The following is a 22,160-nucleotide window of genomic DNA, read 5'->3' as shown; positions in this document are numbered from 1 at the left end:
GGCTACACAAGACTTGGCTGTCCTTGCGAAGATCATTTGAACAATCTTAATCTACAATACCTGAGGATGCTTCCACATTAATATGACTTCACAAGGTTTTGCTGTCCTTGAAAAGAAGAACCAACTTATCCACAGTAGACAGCTCTATCAACATAATCGCAAGCTTCATCAACATTTTCACCAGTTCCATCAACATTTCCACAGTCGCAAACTCAACAGTCGCTAGTTCTATCAATATATCAACAGCCGCAAAAAAATTTTCCCTATATATTCCTGTGTAAACATTTTGATCCCCCATTGTGGCCCCACCCTACCCCCAGGGGTCATGATTTGAATAAATTTGAATCCACTCTATCTGAGGATGCTTCCAAATAAATATGACTAAACATAATTTTGCTGTTCTTGAGAAGAAGATTTTCAAAGATTTTTCCTATGTGTTCTTATGTAAAACTTTACACACACTCCCCCCCCCCTCCAATTTGACCTCTCCTTACCCCCGGGGGTCATGATTTGAACAAACTTGAATCTACACTTTGTAAAGAAGCTGTCAAATTAGTTTCAACTCTTTTGGCCCAGTGGTTCCTGAGAAGATTTTTTTGAAAGTTACAACCAAATTTTCACTATTTCCTAATTACATTGTATTTCCCCTAGGAAGAGGGAGTGCCCTAGCAAAACAATACTATAGTAAACTATAGTTTGCTATAGTTAACTATAGTATCAAAGTAAAAACGTTGATTTTCTATAGAAAAAACTTTGGAACTTTGATTTTCTATAGAAAAAACTTTGGAACTTTGATTTACTATAGAAAAAACTTTGGAACTTTAATTAACTATAGTAAAAACTTTGGAACTTTGATTTACTAAAGTAAAAACTTTGGAACTTTGATTTATTATAGTGAAAACTTTGGAACTTTGATTTACTATAGTAAAAACTTTGGAACTTTGATTTACTATAGTAAAAACTTTGGAACTTTGATTTACTAAAGTAAAAACTTTGGAACTTTGATTTATTATAGTGAAAACTTTGGAACTTTGATTTATTATTGTGAAAACTTTGGAACTTTGATTTACTACAGTAGAATCTTTGATACTTTGATTTACTATAGTGAACATTTTGAAACTTTGGTTACCTTAAGTAAAAAATTTGAAAATTTGATCTACCGTAGTGTTAACTTTGAATAACAATACAATCGTCGAATTATGATTTTGAATCCCATTCTTGACATTTTATGATATTTCATGGTCATAATTCATAAAAGCTTCAGAGAACTTATTACAAACCCGATCCTTCCCCTAAACATAATTAAAGTACAAGAAATGAATTTTAATGTGAGGTTGTCACTCGCGTCGATAAATAAGCAACATTTATTTGAATGAATTTAATTTTAATGCTAATGTGGTGTAAGATTATTTTTACATGTATTGAGAAAGGGAAAAAACACTATAAAATGAAATTTGTGTCATTTAGAACCGAAATATCTGCTCCATCAACTTACGTAAACATTAATTTTCTTTATTTATTCATGAAAATATTGCATTTAATTAACTAATTTGTAAATTTAAATGAAAAGATATACAACCCTTACCCCACCCCTATCCCCCAAAACGGTACAACAAGCAATAAATTACTAAGATACTTTAATAAGTTGATAAACTTGGAAACTTTGATACACTATAGCGAAAACTTTGAAACGTTGATTTACTATGGTAAAACGTTGAATAACTATAGTATCAAAGTAAAAACTTCGAAACTTCAATTTACGATTGTTTACTATAGTAAAAACTTTGGAACTTTGATTTACTCTAGTAAAAACTTTGAAACTTTGATTAACTATAGTAAACTATAGTTAACTATAGTTTACCATAGTATTTTTTTTTTGTTAGGGATGGCCCTTCATTTGAACAAACTTGAGTCCCCTCCACAAAAGGATACTTTGTGCCAAGATTGGTTGAAATTGGCTCAGTGGTTCTGGAGTAGTGCAGATCTGTAGCTCTCTGGAATGAAAAAAATTGGGATGGACGACCAGAAAGCTGCAGTGCCACCCATAGAAGAAAATGTATATTTATTGCGCACAAAAAAGTGCGCTTTTCTCGATATTTTTTTTCACTTTATATTTCAAAATATTACTAACCCTTTGTTTCTAGCGTATTCTTTTACTACTTACACAACAAAACTGCATGTACAAATCGTGCATGTAGCGCATTGGACCGAATTATCTTGCCACCTAATATGGCAGTATAAATAGGCGAAATTTTCGATGGTCCCAATTTCAGGCCCAGTAGGGCTATAAACAACGGTTTGGGGAAATGTTCTATTGTGGAAGTAGTAAAATAATATGCTAGGAACACACGATTACTAGTAGTAAAATTTTGAGATGGGAGCGTAAATATACGAAGAAATAAATCTAGAGAACAGCGCATTTTTTGTGCACAATAAATATACAGTTTTTTAAATGGGTGGCACTGTAGCTCTCTGGTCGTCAATCCAATTTTTTTTCAGACCAGAGAGCTATAGATCTGCAGCTAGTTCCGGAGAAGAAGATGAAATGTGAAAAGTTTACGACAACGACGACGACAGACAGCGGGCAAATTTCGACCAGAAAAGCTCACTTGAGCCTTCGGCTCAGCTGGGCTATTAACTACATAAACTTTGCAATGTTCTAGTATCAGACATATTCAAGGCGGGCTTGAATATTAATATACTCGTGTCAAATTCAAGATTTAATTAATGCCCTACCTCAAACATAATATTTATCACTCTTCAAACTAGAAGACAGAAAGGAACAAGCTAAACTCAGAAGTATGTTTATAAGAATTTATTATTGAAAAAATAAGAATTAAATTTATGACTTTTTGTTCTAGTTGTGAAAAGTACAAAATATAAAACATCAACCAAGTTCAAATTGACAAACTAGAGCTTCACATTATGCCTTTTTCCCCTCCATTTGTTGAGTAAAGAAGCACAATTACACACTGTGTGGCAAGCAACAAATTATTTTGGTGAATGTAAAAGTACACTTCTCTACTGTCAGTTGGTGAGGACTGATCAATTCAAAGCACAGATTCTATAGAAGTACAAATTATAAACTGTTGGATAAATGAATAAAAAAGTCATATTCGTTTGCTTATAACTTAATACTTATGACTGAGACTGTTGTATTTAAAAAAAAAAACCCTGAAAGTTCACATAACTCTGATTTAAAAAACCTGTTTACTGATTAATTAAAATCGAAATCTTTGATCTTTGGAGAATTTGGTACCTTATTAAATGTGGAAGTTAATAATAAAAAATCTAGCATTATCTTTCATCAAAAAATATTGCAGTAAATGAATTTGTTCAATCTGCATGGTGTGCCAAAACATATTATCCCCAAAATAATATTTTCCATTTTTCTAAACAATCTCTGACCGTTTTGTTGCTAAATAAGGTGATATTCCATGGAATAAATGATCAGTTTACATTAAGTTTTACTGTGAAAAAAAAAAATTCTCACAGATGAAATTGTAACTGCACCAACCATTATATTGCTTAAAATCGAGTCGGCAATATCTTACCATATTTCAATGGTACCATTAGTAGACTAGGAATACTAGTATAATAGTTAAAATTGTCCACTCATGCTAAACTGACCAGACAGAGTAACATTTGAGTTACCATTTAGACAACGCTACTAACTTTTCTGTTATAAAAGGTTACAGAAAAAACGTGAGCCTTCATATTGGGATCCTCTTTTAAATTTCCATTTTAGAATGAAAAATCCATTTTTTTTTTAAATTAATAAAATAAAACAAATATGAGAAAAGAAATGATTATCAACAAAAAAATTACATATTCTATTACCCTGAACTTTTGTAGATGTACTTATCAATCATAATTTCACTTGGCGACACCCAGGTCCGCTAATCATGGACTTATTATAGAAGTATAAACATAATTCAATATGAATGACAAAACAGTGACAAAAAGAGGTTAATCCTCATGAACTCATATCATTTGACACAAAACTAAGATGAAAATGTAAAAGTTTAACTCAAACATTTGACAAACTATATGCTTTTATCAAAGTTATTGCATATCAAATTATCATAATGCCCTTTAAAAAATATTTAATATAGAATGGATTATTACTAAAAATATTCCAAGTAGAAACACCACAATTCCCTTAGTATCAAGATAGATGCATGTAGCACTGAACACTAAACATTCAGTATTGCAGAAATCAAAATAAGGCAACAAAAAATCAATTATGATTTAATTTTTGAAATAATTATTGAATTTAGATGCCTTTCTACACAATAAATTATATCCTTGTCAGGAAAAATTTTCAAACTGTTAACAGTAAAGAACATATATATACTGCATAACAGGTATTTTCTTTTGATTTCTATTTTTGAGTAATTTTTGAGGTTCTGTTAAACTTGCCACAAATAAAATCGAAAAATTTAAATTCCATATCTTTAGTTATTTGCATTTCAAAGGAAACTGCAAAAATTGCAAACTCAGAAATTAGAATTTCCAAAATTTAATTAAGAAGCAAAAAACCAACTTAAAACAGAAGGATCAAATCACAAATATAAAGATCCTATATATAACCTATGAAAGAGTTTCAACCCAAAAAGAGATCAGTGTTCTGAATGATCAAATCTTGTTCTATGACAATAAAAATTCCTAGAAAAATACTGTTTACCAAAGGGAAGTTTGACATCATTACAAAAATATTTCCTGCATTACAACTAGAATGTTTTGATTATAACAGACTCAAAATAAACAAGTTTTCCTGGCAGTAAAAGACTAACATTTCATGAAAATTTGACCCATCTGTTCAAAATTTGACATCTGTGCAAAACATGTGAACACATAAACAAAAATAAGGTCAAACTCGGAAATCATACCAATTGGTGTCTTCCCATTTCATTTAAACAAAACACGTTGATATGTCATGTTTAAAAAGATATAAGTTCAGCAGACAGGACACAGTCACGCTCCACTGAATTCATACCAGCCACGTGACTTAACAGAAGCTCTTCCTGTTGTAACAAGGTGTAATTGTACGGTTGTAAAATGGCGGTCACTCGATGCTTGTGGCAAATATCTCTACCATGGTGTCACAGTAGAATCGAGTCAGGTCGTTGGATAACGGTTTCCAACCCCGTGATCCACACTCCAGCAGTTCAAGAAGAGTACAGCGCCCTCTAGCTGTCAGCCTGTAACAGTCAGGATTTCATCAAATAAATTCAATGTCATCCGCATGGAAAGATGCAATCATTTTTCATTGAAAATATGTGCTATTTAGTTACTTGAAATTTGTTTAATCATTTGTAGGCTTGCAAAAACATTGATACATATTCCTTTTCTTGTATTTGTTTTGAGGGTTTTTTTCCTGCAATCTCGCGAAAATAATTCATTTGAATTTGACTGCCAAGTCCTTTTCAGCACATTACTTCATTAAATTTATTTTAAAATAGAAAATTATAAATATTATTCACAAAAGTTTGCATAGTTTCAATTTTAATAAACAATGTTTTGTAAATCAGAAATAATAAAATATGCTGTTACATGTGTTGAGTGTTTTTATATACTTTTTATTGACTAAAAATATTGATAAAATTCACAAAACCACACCGTTTCTTGCTGAAAATATATGAGTTTCCATTCTCTTCTTGAAATCCATTGATACACTATCAGACGAACAACTATCAATCTCAAAATTAATTTGTTTTAATAGCAGTTAATATGATATTGTATCTGGGTTGTTATCTGCCCTGTGACATACCCATCTTTTATGATGCGTGTTCGCACTTGATCGAGCAATGCAGACATGCGTGGCTGATCCTGAAGTTCAAGGTCTTTTCCAATGCACTGCAGCTATACAATCAACATATAAACTGTTTCAGTGATTTTTATCGACTAGTACATCATGATCAATCGACCTTAATAAAGAGGTGGTTCTCCTTTACTTACGAAACCAAATCTTAATTCATAAAATTTATCGAAGAAAATACTGAATAAGAAAACAATTGCAACAGAAAGGGAACTTAACTTTATGGAGTACAGATACTGATACGTGATAACATGAGGATTTTTATAGACATGAATATATGAACCTGTTATGACATGGGATAGATGTACTTAATGTACTGCAATGCTATGAGATATTAACCTGTACAGACCAGAGATACTGATTTGTATTGACCTGAGATACTGACCTGTAATGATAAACATTCATACTCATCCTCAGTTGAGGTTTGGTCCTGTAAGATTTGTTCTAAACACTCGAACACAGGTGCCACTAATGGCTTCATGGTGTCCCCTGTCGTAAGTCGAACATTTCCAAAGACCTGACAAAGAAATGTGACAAATCCGAGGTAACGCTTGTTGTCTGAACTTCGCATTTCTTCTTTACCTGTAAAATATATTATCAGCAGCAAGTCAACTTTAGAACAGTCTGTGTCACAAATCCAGGTTTAATTGTGTGTTATAAATAAAGGCCCCTTCACAATTGGTTCACAAGCAGAGGCGACAAAATATTTATTTGACCGAAAAAAAATTTTAATTTTGATTGTTAACTGTTTCCAAAATAATCTCATATGAAAACGTATTCGTACAAAATTCGCACGATCAAAAGCAACCATTGTATGATGCAAACACATTAAATCTTGCAATATATCTCTCATCTATATGCGACTGTTGTACAATGAAAGCGAGTGTTGTAAGATAATGCGATAGGATCGCGCAAGTAATCAGGTGATCGGACAATTGAATGTGCGTCAATGCGATTGGACATGCAGTGCTTGTGCAATCATGCATTCCATGATACCAATGCTCATGTGAGTCAGAGGGGGTATATTTACTGCCCAATTCTGACACTCTCAATTGTGGTCTGAAACAGAGATGCTTATACAGGGAACATATATATGTACTAGTGGCAAAGCATGGCAAATTGAAGCTGATAAATCGTGCAATGATAGTAGTAAAACATTGCAGGATTACATGAGACACATTGAGCAACAGTCTCATGGTCACAAAGCAAATACATAGACAGCTGCAATTCATCTTATGACCTTTAAAAATCATGCATCACTCTTGAGAGTACACAAAACATTGTAAGACATTCGTGCTAATGTTCATGCGTTGTATTACAATAATTTGGATCGCATTTGGTCACGTCTGAATAGTGTTCATATGTCCACTATTTTGAGGAGACTTGATGCAATCACCATAATGCATGCAACAAATGCGAGACATTGTGCAACATATGAAAGAGCTCGTGCGAAGCTAAAACATTCTGATCGCAGTGTTATAAAGTGTTCATGCGCCAATTGTGAAAGGAATTTAACCATTTTATGTCAGATCCAATTATCTTGTTAAACAAATGTGCATATATTGCCTTTATGTCAATAGCGGCCAGGGATGAGCACGATTACTGAAAAATGTAATCGATTAATAATCGATTACTTAGAGGAATTTTGTGTAATCAATTATTAATCGATTACACTCATTTTTGTCCTGTAATCGATTCCTTTGGAAGATGAAATTGATTAATAATCGATTACTTTCAAGTTCCTATCCCTTCAAATATCAAAGCAATATTTAAATGGTAAATATTGATGTTATCCACTGAAGTTTGAATGTGTTCCTGCAGTTTCAGTGCAGATTCTTTTAAGGTTTTATTCTGGCTAGCATTCTCACTAAATGCCCAAATGAGGGATTCTCTACCATGGAAAGTGGAGACATGATTCATACAATAAAATATACCAAGGAATTAATTATTCCTTCCAACCTTGGATCTGACCCCCCATATCTATTGACTTGTTGCAAAAATTATTTAATATTTTATTGTGAATTACTTCATTTGAAGTATTTGGGCTGCCCGTATGTTGACAGTATACATTAAACTTTCCACCATTAGCGGCTCTGATTGGCTTTTTTTATTTTTAAGATGTTTATGATGCAAAATTAGGAATATAATGGAGAAATATATGATTTCAATGAAATACTAAGATTAGTACCTTTGTAATGATTTTTTATGTATCACTCTATGGATTCCCATCCCTTTTTGTCTTAATAGACTCAAGATAAATTCTTATATGCTATTTTAATTCACATATCCTGATAAAATACAATGTACCTTTAAAATCCTCTTGCACATATCGCAGAATAACATTTCTGAACTTTGCTGTTTGAACCTCAACATTAGACAGTCTATCACAAATACACGCTCCACATTTGGCAAATTCTAGGTCTTTCAAACTCTTGTCATAAATCCGCTTAGCCACATTCATTACATGGTCTTCTGTTGACATTGATTTTGATAAGGTCAAGATGTCCTCTAGGTTGTCCTCAGTCAGATTGAGGGTCAGCCCCTCAAGATAATCCTCAAGTTCCTGTACAGTGCCCCCTGCTGGTGGGGATTCTCCATTCTGTAAAATATAAAACAAGGCATTTTCTAAACATGCATGTGATAATATTTAGACCCAAATACTGTACAGGAGTCTTCAAAATACTGGAATTTGGGTGAAAATACTGTACATTGTTCATCAAAAAACTGTACAAAAACTGTACAAAATATCGACCAAAAATCAATGTAAGAGGTTCATTTTTTATTAATAAATTTTAAAATCAATGAACAAGTGAACCAAGTGGATGAAATTTCATGTTGCTGTCACACCGTTGCTCTGATTATTTGTCGTTTTCTCTTTGAAACGTCTTTAATTTCTACCGTCAAAATTTTGACTAATTACATTTAAAAAAACCCCTAAATAAGAGTCTTATGGAAGAATATTCTGCCTAAAAAAAGCTTTGACAATGTAATTATCGTGGGAATGTTTCACACCTTTGATGATGATGTTTTGTTTACATTAACCAAGCGCTGTAACTCATGCATCAAACGAGATTTCCTGTGTTATGAGAGCGAGAATTAAAGAAAAATGGCAGTTTCCAGTAATACAGAACAAATTTTCATTTCCCTTGAATTTTGATGTACCGCCGTGAGCCCGTGAATGGGGTAAAAAATACGGGACATTTTGTGTACAGCCGGTACATATCACATGTATGTGCAATCAAACCACTTCAAAACATTTCTATTATCAGACACTTGAGATTTATCACTCAAAATTAAAATTCTGAATTAAATATCTATAGATAAAAACTTAATACACTCTATATGTATTTATATGCATTTATTTAATCAGCATTCATATTTTTGAGCATTACAATTTTGTTCCTCACTTAAGTTCCTTACCTAGAAAATGAATTCCTGCAAAGTCAAAATGGAAGACCAAAGTACCTAGCAAGACTGCAGGGGGATATAAACATTTACTGTAAGAGCCATTATAGGGGGATATTATTAGTTATCCAGGTCCAATCAAGGGTGTACGGGGATTAACCCCGGGTTTTATTCCATACACCCTGAGGCCGAAGGGTTTTATTCCATACACCCTGAGGCCGAAGGGTGTATGGAATACAACCCAGGGTAAATCCCCATACACCCTTGATTGGATTTGGATAACGAATTTATTTCCTATGTACCCAAATAAATTCTTTGTAAACAAGTCCAATCAACTGTGTTTCAAGCTATCGATAAGATTTACTACGTCCTACAATGCATCGTGACGTAACGTCACGTTATTTGCTTTTTACCATAGAGAAACTATGCATTGTGACGTCCCGTTTTTTAACCCGTCTCAAGTCAGGTGTATAGAAATTTACACCCGACTTTGTAACCAATCAAAGCAAGTGTTACAAGCTACATAGGAAATAATATTAGTTATCCAGGTCCAATCAAAGGTGTACGGGGATTTACCCCGGGTTTTATTCCACACACCCTTCGGCCTTCAGCCTCAGGGTGTTTGGAATACAATCCGGGGTAAATCCCCGTACACTCTTGATTGGTCCTGGATAATGAATTTATTTCCTATGTACCCAAATAAATTACTTGTAAACAGGTCCAATCAACTGTGATTCAAGCTATCGATAAAGATTTACTACGTCCTACAATGCATCTGCTTTTTATTATAGAGAAACTATGCATTGTGATGTCATGTTTTTTACCCCCAGCTCAAGTCGGGTGTACGAAAATTTACACCTGACTTTGTAACCAATCAAAGCTCATGTTACAAGCTACATAGGAAATAAGAAAGTTTATTGTTAGAGCCATTACAGGGGATATGAAGGTTTACTGTAAGAGCCATGACATAATTATTCCGACCAAGCTCATAAATTGGTACACATCTTTTCCAGGTCATATTAAATGATATATTCAGATTTATCGCCCTGCGTTCCTCCAAGTAAGTTACAGCAATTGCCATTTGCTTTATTAAATAAAACGGGGAGGAATGTAGTAAAATTGCATATGTAAATATATTCACCATTACCTTACACTCTAACCTCGTAGCCACCCAAGCCTGTCGGCACGCTTCCCACATCAGTTCAGTCCTACCAGTCTATCTATTCAATAATGTATATACCCGTGTTTATTCATCATGTATACCTGTGTGTTTGGTCGTCACCTTATAGTTGGGTAGGCGACACTTTAGTAAAATCCCCTACTTTAAAACTTTCGCGGCAATCCAGTTCCATACATAAATCGTAACTGAGGAAATTCGGATATAGTCACATACCGTTTACCGAAGGACTAAATGGTCACTTACTTTTGTCGATCCCAGATCGCCCTCAGGTCCAGGCTTAGGTGCAGATCCAACTTTCGTGACCAATAGGCCCCTCCCTCTCCCCCTCCCTCGCCCGACACTGGCCATGATGAAAAGTCAACTCATACGATGGAGGGATTGCCTTTGTGATGTTAGTTCGTACGAATACTATTTCGTTTTAAATCAAAGTAATAGATGAATATTTTATTTCTATAGCGTACTAACTCTTTTAAATCAAAGTGTAACAATATGAAATTGAAGTGCAATTCTGAGAAACCTATTAACTAGGGCCTATAGTATACATATACATGTATATGTCCCTGGAAAAGCTGTCTAGACAGAACTCTGACATAACAAGTTTCGCCAGTTTTCTTTTCAGTGAAAAATATTTTAGTTGTAGGCCTACATATTGAAAGTATATCATTTTGTTTGAAAATACTAAATTTGTATTTAGGACTCTCTTTCACCCCCCCCCCCTCCCCTTCACTGTGACAGGCACCTGAAACGTGAATAATATAGATATCGTAATATCATTACCCCCTCTCCCTCCTAATTTAACTACCAAAATATAACTAGTATATACATTATATCGTATATGGCCAAAATTAAAACCTTAATTAAATTACAATTTAAATCCATCTTCAATCTCTCTCTGCATCTGTATTACAAATATTGCAAAATCTTTCATCTGTTGGTATAGATTAGTATCTCCCTTTCTCTCTATGGCAAGGTTATATACACTTAATCTCATCCTGATGATATATGATTCATCTTCTTTTTTTTTTTTTTTTTTTTTTTTTTTTGTAATGTATCCACAGCATTTAGAATTATCAATAATAAATTGATAAATTTTTAGTTCTTGGTGAATCAAGAATTTTTTGCATATTATTCTTGTAAGCATTGATCTGATATTCTTTGCTTTATACTTCTCTGAAGTGATTTTTTTTTTTAATTTTGCTTTTCAGTAATGAATGAAATTCCTAAATTGTTGAAAATGGGAAAAAATACTCGTATGCTTAGTCCACGACTTTGTGTGGCCTGTTGTTTTATAGATTTTAAATGCTTTTGAGTTCTTAGAAATAATTAATAAGATTGTTCCAAAACTTAATACATGAAAATTTTTATTCTTGTCCACAGGGGTCATTTACCTCAATCTGTTCTGCAAGGAGTATTAACAGTTTTACAATGTATTCATTAAATCTGGATCCCAACTGTCTGTTTTAATTAACGTTTAAGTTCATCAACAATACCATTGATAAAAATGTTAAAGAGAAATTGGCTTAAGATATGACCTTGCTTAACACCACATTTAGATGTAAAAACTTTGCTGAGACCATTAGTAAACTTTATCTTAGTTTTCGTATTCTCATTCTTAGAAAATATTTATTTTTCTTTTCTTTTCTTTTTTTCTTTATACAAAATCTTTGCCGATGCCCTTAGCACTGCATTAGAACATATATATTTCTTCGCAAACATGCAATCGTATTCATAACATATATAAGGTATAGGTGACTAGAGGGACATGAACATTTCCTTAAAAGTTGCAGTGAATTTCAGTCTTAGACTTGTTACAGCTATAGAAACATGCCCTTGAAGGTTCAAAGGTCAAGTTTATCAGGTGTTCGTAAAAGTGTTAAAACAATATATATGTAACGCAAAAACGGACCCGAGTCTTCTGAAACTCAACATTCAGGGAGAAGTGGTAAGTAACCAGTAGAAACCAATATATTTGAGCATCAAAATGTCCAAAGATAGATCAGAGTTCCAAACAGTGAACATTTGATTGCAACCAAGTGGCAGTTCAAAGAGTATTGCTTGAACTTTCAACAACACACGCCTGCTGTATTAAATAAGATACACTGTACATCACGGCCTTATTATCATGTTGCGAGCCTGGGAAATGCTTCAAGTCACTAATTTGTTATGTACGTCCTAGTACATGAATAACATCACAGTGAAATCCCCCCAACACTTTTGAATTAAAGATGGGAGACACAAGACCCAACTTTTTAATACATCTGTATAATTATCTTGTTTAGTAATTTTAGGGTTGTGTATTCATACTTTGCATATGGGGTCAGTCTGAAAGAATAAAAAAAAACTTTTTTTGAATTACGTTTATTTTCAAATCAATTGTAAACATGCTCATAATTTATTCTGAATAACAGTTGATCAATGAACAATGAAAAAATTGTGTAAATGAAGGTAGAAGTGAAAATGAAAAAAAATCATATAAATGTAAAAAAAAATAAATAAATAAATAAATAAATAAAAAGAGGGAATAAATTAACAATTATTTAATGATTTGTAATTACATATTGAAATAAATGAACAATCAAACCAAAAACACTCATATCATTAAAATATGTACACAGGGAGAAAAAACATATATATGATCAGTACAAAATTCATAATAACTTAATTATACAAAAACAGTTCTATATTCTCTATAGAGAAGTGGGCAGGCTTTGGATGTAGGCGAAAGCTTGTCCACTTCTCTAGAGAGAATAAATACAGTCCATGTCAAGTCAAACCTCCTATATATACACAATGACATCGCCATATAGATAAGTTTTATTTAATCTACGTTCTTTGTCATTGTGGACTGAGTATTCTTAATAAACGTAATATCAACACACTCGTACAGACATAACTCTTTCATTCACTGAATTCAATCAACTTATATGTATTACCTTTTTTTCCCTTGGTATTTATATAAAATTTTTGGTACTAACATAATTTTTTGCAAGTTTCAGTACAAACAGGATTCAAAATTCAACTTGCATTTATTGATCGTTTTTGGGTAAGTTACAAAGGTATAAAAATACACAAGCACACGTGCAACTAGAAAAAAAAAACTTCGCTGAGGATTTTTTTTAAAGTAGTTAAAGAATCGTATTTTTCCTGCTGGCAACACTAGAGAACATGCAGATCATCTCGATGTTCAGTAGTCGGTTTTGAGTACACGTATATTCCGGATATACATACATATCTTTGGTTTCTCATTTGTAACTTTATATCATATAATCCTTGGAGACTAGAGTTAGTATACTTCACGACTGACAAATTATAGATCAACAATAGATGAACATGTTCTATTAAAATTTACACCTTTGTGTTATTTCATTTGGCAAAATATTTCCATTGTAATAGCTTCATAGTGAAACTCCAAAAAATCTTAACATATTTTACCAAAGAATATTTGAAACCCTGAAATTGGTATTTTTAAAAAATGCCATAATTAATCTCATTTACCAGCATTTTTCATCAGCACAAAACAATCGGACGCACAAGTTAATACAAGGAAATGTTTCTTCAGAAACAAGCCGAGGTGTTTCAAATATTGGGTTCAGGAAGTCATGTCACAATACACAAATGAGATTTTTTCCTTCCAGCATTTCCTCCTCTACTTTCCTGCTTGTTGTGGATCTGTCGGCGGGAACAGACAAAACCGCTGCTACAAACACGAGTACTGTGGCCGCAATTCCGAGGTAGTAAGACCAACCTTAACAAATAAATACTGGATAATAATAAATTATGTAAAAATACACCAAACTTGGTACATAAGATTTAACAGAGGTTCACCATCCCTCTGTTGACAAATTAAAAAAAAAATTGCATCAGTGATGATATTTGAAAGGAAAAATCATTGAAATGCAAAACATTTTAGCATACCTTCCTGTTAAAGTTTTACAAAATATATCTTTTAACTAGACAATTAGATGTAATAGTCATAAGTCCCTGTTCGAGTTGCCTCTCTTACCAAAGGGTCGAAGAAACCTTAATTGTTCTGATATTTTTAGTCTTTATTTTGACTCAATCTTATTCATGCAAGGGTACTTATTTTATTACAAGAAATATATGTCAAATAAAATGAAAAATAATTCTATTTTGCCAGTTTTTATTCTTTAACTGTGAAAGTTGTTATTTTCTAATTGAAATTATGTATGATAATGAAAAGCCTGGACCCTCAACGGTATTTTGCAATAAAACATACAAATTCTAAACAATAATATATCATTTTCATATTTCGAATGTTTGCTAGTACATATGTACATCTAATTTCAGGATGTATAACTTAATGTCGTATGATTATATTTCTGTTATAATATTTGCAAAATGATTCAAAGAATTCGTGTACATGTAGACAGCAGATCAGAAGGACGATACCAGCACCATCTAAAACATCAAGGAGTTAATACTAAAAGGATAAAAATTTCGCTAAATCATGTAAATTAAATACATTTTGAAAGTTTCCTTCTCTAAAGATAAATAATGTATTTTTCCATGTGTGCTATGTCCTTCAAATAGAGCACACTGTTACCCAGCTGCGTTAAGTGTTTTCATCGTTTACTTGTTTATGGTGCAGGTACACTAGTACTTTCTGTCATGTACCCACCTATTGTACAGTTATCTATAACGTAAGGCTCAGCATATTCACCACAAAGGTCCCGCACCCTTTTGGTGCCCCAACCAGTGGGGTATATGACCAGAGCGATCACTGAAAATAGACCTGAAAAAATATAAATATGGGATTAAAAACTTAAAATATTTGAATTATGATTTCAAAGGCTTACTCAACTATTTACATTAAAAAATCAGAAAATGTGGAGCACTGATTCTCTGCCCCTCATTGCAGTCTTCAGAGCGCTGGTAACCAATGTCATCAGTCTTAAAAGAACCCCTGAAGGTATTACAGTCTTAAAAAGGTCAGCGGATTGTTGAAATTATTGGTCTACCAAATTATTATATCGATCATACAAAAAGGCCAATTTAATATGTTTCTAAGGGATTTTAGATTTTATTCAGGTTGAACAAGACTTGTGTAACTATAAATATTTACCTCCAATACTTTGTATAAATCCTGCAACTGTAAATATACTTTTTCCACAAATTGATCGGACAAACAAACTCATTACAGAACACAACATGGAAAAGAGCAGAAGGGTTCCGGCAATACCGAACAATATCACACATGCTTTCCACGCATGCGGGAAAAAATCGTCCGCTGCAGAAAACGACACAACGAATGTGGCACAATTATCCCTGACTTTGGCTATTTGAAAGTCTAACTGAAGTTTTGTACATCTATTAAATATTCCTAGCGTTGGTCTGAAAGTTTCAGAGTCCATAAAATCTTCTGAAGCATTCATCAATTTTATGGCAGTTTCTCGAGGGGTTCCGATCATCCAGTGTGGCGAGATAACAGCGGCGACAGTTGCCAAGGTAACAGTGACACTTAAAAGCGTCCAGCCTAAAGAACGACATGTGACGATGACGTAACACATTATATCCTCCAGATGAAAATCAACGAACGTGTTCGATTAAGTTTACTTTCTGTAAATAAAAGAAACACAATATATTTACCATGCATCTTTTATACCATTTAATATACAAAATGACAAGTTTAGTTATTTTTATAGATTGCAAAATTTGACGAATTTGTTTCCAACCTTAGCTGATTTTAAAATAAATCTATACTATTACATATAACTGATAGATATCGTCTTAAGGAGGTTGGATCCTGCCATCAAAAGTAATGAGAATTTTTTTATCAAGTATATTTTTAGAACTTATACACATAGCTTTATTAAAAATCAAAACAAAAAATGGGGGTCAATGCGCTTCTTTTGGCGCTACAGAGCATTTAGTTTGACCTTTTTGCACTGTAAGTACGTCTTACATATAAATCAATTTTTAAAGTTTCTACTCCAATAATTTTTGTTCAAATAAATAATGGGGACAAAAACAGTCTTATTTCATCTTAAATAGACACATTAAAATTTGTGACAATGAAGAAATTTTCAAATTACTCCGCATGTTCAATTATTTGACCTTTTTGCACTCAAACATTTTCCTTTTTCTGGCATTAAAAATTTAACAAGCAAAAAAATCATTTGAAAGTAATGACATTTTACTGAATTTAAGAAGAATGGTTAAAGGTATCGTATATATTCAGAAACGAAAATCCAAAGTGGGGGTCTGTGATGATAATTTTTAGATATTACTAAAACAGTGCTAATTTTAAGCTTAAATTAGAGCTATTTTTTCTTCATGTTCACGATATATTTGCTATATTTATCAGATATGATGATAGAATTCATGACAGTTTATTTAATAGATAATTTAGGACCAATATAAAACAGTCCACTGCACAAAATAACTATGTGTGCAGACTGCATGTAAAAATAGGAATCCAAACTTAGTATACTTTAAATACTTCCAAAGAGAAAAAATGATCATTTTCTTCTAAAAAAAAAACCTTCCGCCACAAAATATTGTTCCTCACTTAATGCTTTTAGTATGGAATTTAATCATGGAGTTTTAACTGAATATAGTTAAATTGGCATTGTAGAATCCAAATTTATTGTAAGAATTAAAACATTATGCAGAATTTTTGAAATATAGGTTAAGATAAAAATTTGCTCAAAAGCTCAGGAGCGAACCTCGTTAAATTAAGGTAAACTTTTCATAAAAAGGGGGGAACATCTCTATTATGCATGATTCTAAATAATAACCAGGCATACGATTGTGTTTTATTTATGATATTTTATTTGTTTATCATATCATATTCTAGATTTTAACGAAATGAACGTACATGTTAAGTTTAGAATTATACCCAGGAATTCTAAGGATCAGTATACGAGGCGCCCTGCAGAATTTTCACGCCGTATTTTAATCCGCTTTTACTTTGATCGCCTTTTAATTCCGATTCTTAAAGAAATGTACCTTTGTATTATAAAACCATTATATTATAATTCACCGCCCAATGTCAAATAAACCGCTGTCTGACATCAAGTGGTCTAAATCGGCTTATCTAATGATACGCGGATTATGCAAACCGTTCACTAAATCGGTTTTCTGTGCTGTAGGTCGATCTTTGACCAAACAATCGACTTTCTGATCGGGCTCGAGAATCTGGTGTCCTAACAATCTGTCTGTTTGTATGCGCGCGTACGCGTTTGTGTGTTAGTGGGTGGGGGAGGGGGGTGACAAATAGAAAAAAAAAATGCTATGTGGTATTTTTCTTCTTTGCAACGGTTAAAATACATATTCCGACATTATTAGAGAAATGTTGCATTATTGTACTCCTTAGATTCTTTTCGCGAATAAACATGATAAGGTCGACTAGGCCCAGGTAATGATAAATACGACAGTTTCACTATAAGCTATAGTATATATATACACGCATTCCAGACATAATTGTTTAATTTAGAAAGCCTTTATTGTGATTAAAAAATCTATCATTAACTCAGTTGCTATCACCCCGTGAAAAGTTCCTGTCAGGGGTTAAGGAACCTCGCCTGCCCTAAGATTTCCTCTAACGAATTCGATAACACGGATACCCACGGATAACGTGTCTTGATCTTTCTATTATCATCAGCAACGGTGCTTCTTATGAAGTATTTGTTTAATATGGAGCGGATCTAAGAAAAAGTCGTTAATTTTTCTTATGAACTCCAAATGTATCGTCGTTCACTAAATCTAGAATTTGATACTTGCCAAAAGAAAAAAAAATCAAAATGTGTACGTGTACATGACAATATCTATGTAAATCTATACCAATGCATTCCATAGTCTATGTAAATGCTTTCAAAGGAAGCGTGTTTTGAATTGAGTCACACTCTATTTTACATGTTTTAGCAATATTTGTTTCATTTTGAATCTCTGGTCAATTTTCCTGAAATCAGAATCATCAATGTAAATGTTGACTTCCATTCCTGCATGCAAATTCTTTTCTTAGTGTAATGCATACATGCGTGATACATTAAAATCTTTCCACAATTTCATGAATATCGAACTGAATTTTGTTTGCATATCTTCATCTTTTCAAGTTTCAGAGAGAGAGAGAGAGAGAGAGAGAGAGAGAGAGAGAGAGAGAGAGAGAGAGAGAGTAATACAATGTAGAGTCAGGGAATGAGAGAAAGAGAGAGAGAGAGATGGGGAGAGAGAGATTCGCTGAGATCCTGACTCTGAATCAGGCTCTACATCACAGACAGCTGTGGAGATAACTGTGATTACCGTTACAACTTTGATAACACGTTACTTGGTCGACAGCCTCCACTATTACTCATTATCACAACAACCGCGGCAGATGGTGCGCGCCCCTCCCCGCTGTGTTTGGATCATACTTAGGGTATGATAATCCGGCGTCCCCCCGTCTCTTACAGTCTTTCTGCCAAAACAGTATTTGTATTTTCTCATTTACCCATCATGTTTTTACTGTTCTCTGGGCTTAACTGGAAAGCCATTCGCAATATTTTTGAATAATTTATATTCGTAGTGCATCTTCAAGTTTAATTTCTTTTAATTCTTATGAATAATTTTGTATATTTTGCTGAAAAAGATATTTACGTATTAAGTTTTTTAGTTACCAATATGACCAAACGGTGTTTGTAAAGAAAATGATTTAAAGAAAAACGTACGTAGTCCAAAACACCGTAATCGTTGATATAGATATTTAGACAATTGTACAACGGCACGCATGATATGCGCCTACCTTGTTGTGTAAACGAAGACACAGATAACTAACTCTTATAGGGAGTTGAATTAAAATAATGTTCTGGGGTTTAAATTAAACAAATTACTCTTAATAATATGATTTCTTATGAAAAAGTGAAAATAATAGTTTTTGGATGTTCGTTTAAAATGGGCTGGACTGTAAATAATCTTTTTGAATAGCAGATAATGATACTCGTATTTGGGTGTTCGTTATAAATGGGTTGTATTGTAAACAATATAGAGTTCTTACTGAATAGCGACGATAAGGATACGGATGTTCGTTATAAATCTGTTGTTTTGAAAGTAATAATGAATTCTTACTGAATAGCAAGGATAACGGTTTGTACATTGTTCGTTGTCAATTTGTTAAACTCTATAAATACATCAAAACATAGCAATGCCGTAGAGGAAAAAATTAAGACACATTTATTCAGCTCTAACATGTCTAAGGGGGATATTTCCACAACTTTGATATTGTGTCAGTTTTTGATTTTTTAATTCAAATTACATGTGGTATTTGAACGCTACTTTTATTTATCTAAACGTGCTACTTCCTAAATTTATATGCAAAAGGCAAAATCACGACATCAAGTCAAGGTCACCTAAACTAACTAAATACATGTTAGTATACCCCCCCCCCCCTTCAATAAAATCACCACACCTTCCCCTCTCCTAGCTGTTACATTCCCAGATGGCGATTATTTAATTTAAACATGTATATATTCCTACGATGTTATTTGACGATTATATCTGCATTTTCAGATAAAACCAGTTCTTAAAATCATTTTTACAAGAGCTGCTGGATTGACTGCACGTCACAAATCAAAAATTAAACGTATACAGTCGACCGCATGACGAGTGTATGTAGAAATCTTTTATAAAGCGCAGTATGAAATCAGAGTCTTCAAAATGTCCTGATTTCGTCCTTCAAACAACATGAACAAGCAAAACTTAATCCGTCAGAGTTATACTGCAACCCTTAATCTATCAAAAACCCTACCTCGTCTTACAAGTCCTTAATGAGCCAGAAAATAAATGGAGGGATAATTAAATTTTTTCTCATCCTTCACACAGCCCAATGGCTACTGATCAAAGCTTTAAAATAAAACTTCCTGTGTTTGTTAGTAGAACACACTTTACTTACATGAACTGTAGCAGAACATGTCTCTAGAAGTTATAAACGTCCTGTTTAATGAATACACACGTTAAATTACCCCTTGATACAGATCAAATTCTATTGCATTCATGATTAAACACATTTACATGTTAATGAATGTGAACCGCCAGTAGCCCTTCAGTGTATAAGTATCTTAATTTATGACACTCCCCGGCTCTAGGTTAAAGCAGTGCGCGCGTCTTTTAGGTATAGGAATTGATTAACTATGAATAATGTATGTAAAAATTGATGTCATCGTTTTACTATGCTGAGGGAAAATATTCCACGGCGTGAAGAGCCGCAACATTTACTGTGAAGTATTAAGTACCTCACGATTGCCCAGAGAAAAAAAAATATCTTTCACCTCGACCTTTCAGCCTCTGTCAAAATGATAAATAGCTACAGTGACCAGAGACACACATGTGTAAGGGAGATAGTACAGCAAAAAACTGAATGATGCATAAACACAAGGTATCATCTTTCTATATAAAAAAAAATGTAACATTTAAAGCACCACGTCCTTAGACGGACTTACCTGTTCTATAGGCGTATTTTAAACAAATTCCACGGGAGTCAAATTATTTACAACCCTGAGAGGATACACGCACGTGTGAAAACAGGTGGTCCCAGCGCATCATCCTGCACGCGCATCTGTTCTCGAACATGCATTATTAATTGCTGAATATGAAAACTCTCTGCTAAGAGCGATTCACGCGCATATAATTGTGCGAATTTTGAGAACGGGCGATTCCAATACTCAAAGAAATGGGGGTGTTTGTATGAAGAAGAGGCAGATCAGTGGTTACTTTAATCGAGATTACTAAACATATTCCTACTTATAGGACACGCCAAAGACACACTTAAAACGCTTATATATGTCACAGAAAATTACATAAGAAGTAATAGTGGAATCAATTTTATTAAATGTTCCTTTAAAGTCGATGTGTCAATATTTAGCCTTGGTAAGATTTCTGATACACTAACACAGATTGCCTACCATGCACAATCAAACTTTATTGTAATGATAAATCCATAAACGTGTCCATAAATGTAAATCTTTTATCCACTTAAGCAATTCGCTGAACAAATATATGCAATAGTTTATACCAATATATATACAAGGATTTTAAAAGTATTTTAATTGTCTTATAGTATGTATATATTTCTCTGCCAGGATGCATTATAATCAATTGTCCCTCGTTTTCCCTAAAACAGGGATCTAACTTGAGTCTGTCTGCTCTTCTATCTGTCACTCTGTCTACCTGTTCGTCCTTCTTTCTGTCTATAATACTTTTGTTTCCGGAAGATATATCCCTTAAAGTCCTTTATCTTTTGCAATAAGATTTTATATCATAACTCCCTAGCTATGACTTGAAGAAGACTCCAGTTGACTTTAGGGTCAAAGATAAAAAAAGATAAGTTAATTACAAATACATATAATGAATATGTGGAGATAAAGAACAATATTCGAGCTCAAAAGTCCATTAAACATTACAAAATTAGAGCAGAGCAAAGACGGACCTCTATGACATCAGAGGTGGGATCAGGTGCCATGGAGGAGTGAGCATCCCCTACCGACCGGTCACACCCGCCGTGTGCTCCTTGTCATAATCGGGAAATAACGGAAAAATCCGTCGACAATTCAGTGTGTAAATAATGGGTCAACAATTAGTATGAAAAAAGTCAGTCAGCATTTGACTTAATGATAGATATATTTGCTGACAAGGTCATTGTATCGACTATAGAACTTACGAAATGATGACTTTAAACGAGACTGCTGATATTCTTGTTTCATCAACTTTTTTGTCAGTAACTTACCTCGTTTTAGAAATTGTTCATACGTAGAGCATTCTCTG

The 22,160-nt window shown here is 33.3% G+C and overlaps 2 protein-coding genes across 3 annotated transcripts; both read right to left on the bottom strand.

Moving 5' to 3' along the window:
• Nucleotides 1-2,800: 2,800 nt before the first annotated feature.
• LOC133175609 (CBP80/20-dependent translation initiation factor-like) lies at nucleotides 2,801-10,770 on the bottom strand. The gene is made up of 5 exons (XM_061310720.1): nucleotides 10,650-10,770; nucleotides 8,129-8,420; nucleotides 6,207-6,403; nucleotides 5,774-5,865; nucleotides 2,801-5,204 (listed from the first exon to the last, which is right to left on the bottom strand). The coding sequence occupies exons 1-5, from the start codon at nucleotides 10,752-10,754 to the stop codon at nucleotides 5,069-5,071; spliced, it is 822 nt and encodes a 273-aa protein (XP_061166704.1). The 5' UTR covers nucleotides 10,755-10,770; the 3' UTR covers nucleotides 2,801-5,068.
• A 2,643-nt stretch (nucleotides 10,771-13,413) lies between these two features.
• LOC133175568 (LHFPL tetraspan subfamily member 2 protein-like) lies at nucleotides 13,414-21,046 on the bottom strand. Of its 2 annotated transcripts, none has more exons than XM_061310683.1 (4): nucleotides 20,840-21,046; nucleotides 15,490-15,983; nucleotides 15,046-15,159; nucleotides 13,414-14,151 (listed from the first exon to the last, which is right to left on the bottom strand). In XM_061310683.1, exons 2-4 carry the CDS (start codon nucleotides 15,932-15,934, stop codon nucleotides 14,009-14,011), a joined length of 702 nt encoding a protein of 233 aa, XP_061166667.1. In that variant the 5' UTR covers nucleotides 15,935-15,983; nucleotides 20,840-21,046; the 3' UTR covers nucleotides 13,414-14,008. The 2 variants fall into 2 exon arrangements, with proteins under 2 accessions (XP_061166667.1, XP_061166668.1); XM_061310684.1 differs by lacking the exon at nucleotides 20,840-21,046 and adding an exon at nucleotides 20,293-20,442.
• Between the last annotated feature and the right edge of the window lie 1,114 nt (nucleotides 21,047-22,160).

Source organism: Saccostrea echinata, unplaced genomic scaffold (genome assembly GCF_033153115.1).
Source record: "Saccostrea echinata isolate AGI-Se365-2 ecotype Australia unplaced genomic scaffold, CSIRO_AGI_Sech_v1 ptg000063l, whole genome shotgun sequence".
Taxonomy (NCBI): domain Eukaryota; kingdom Metazoa; phylum Mollusca; class Bivalvia; order Ostreida; family Ostreidae; genus Saccostrea; species Saccostrea echinata.
Note: the sequence above shows the minus strand (reverse complement) of the source record. Positions and strands in the feature narration are given on the sequence as shown.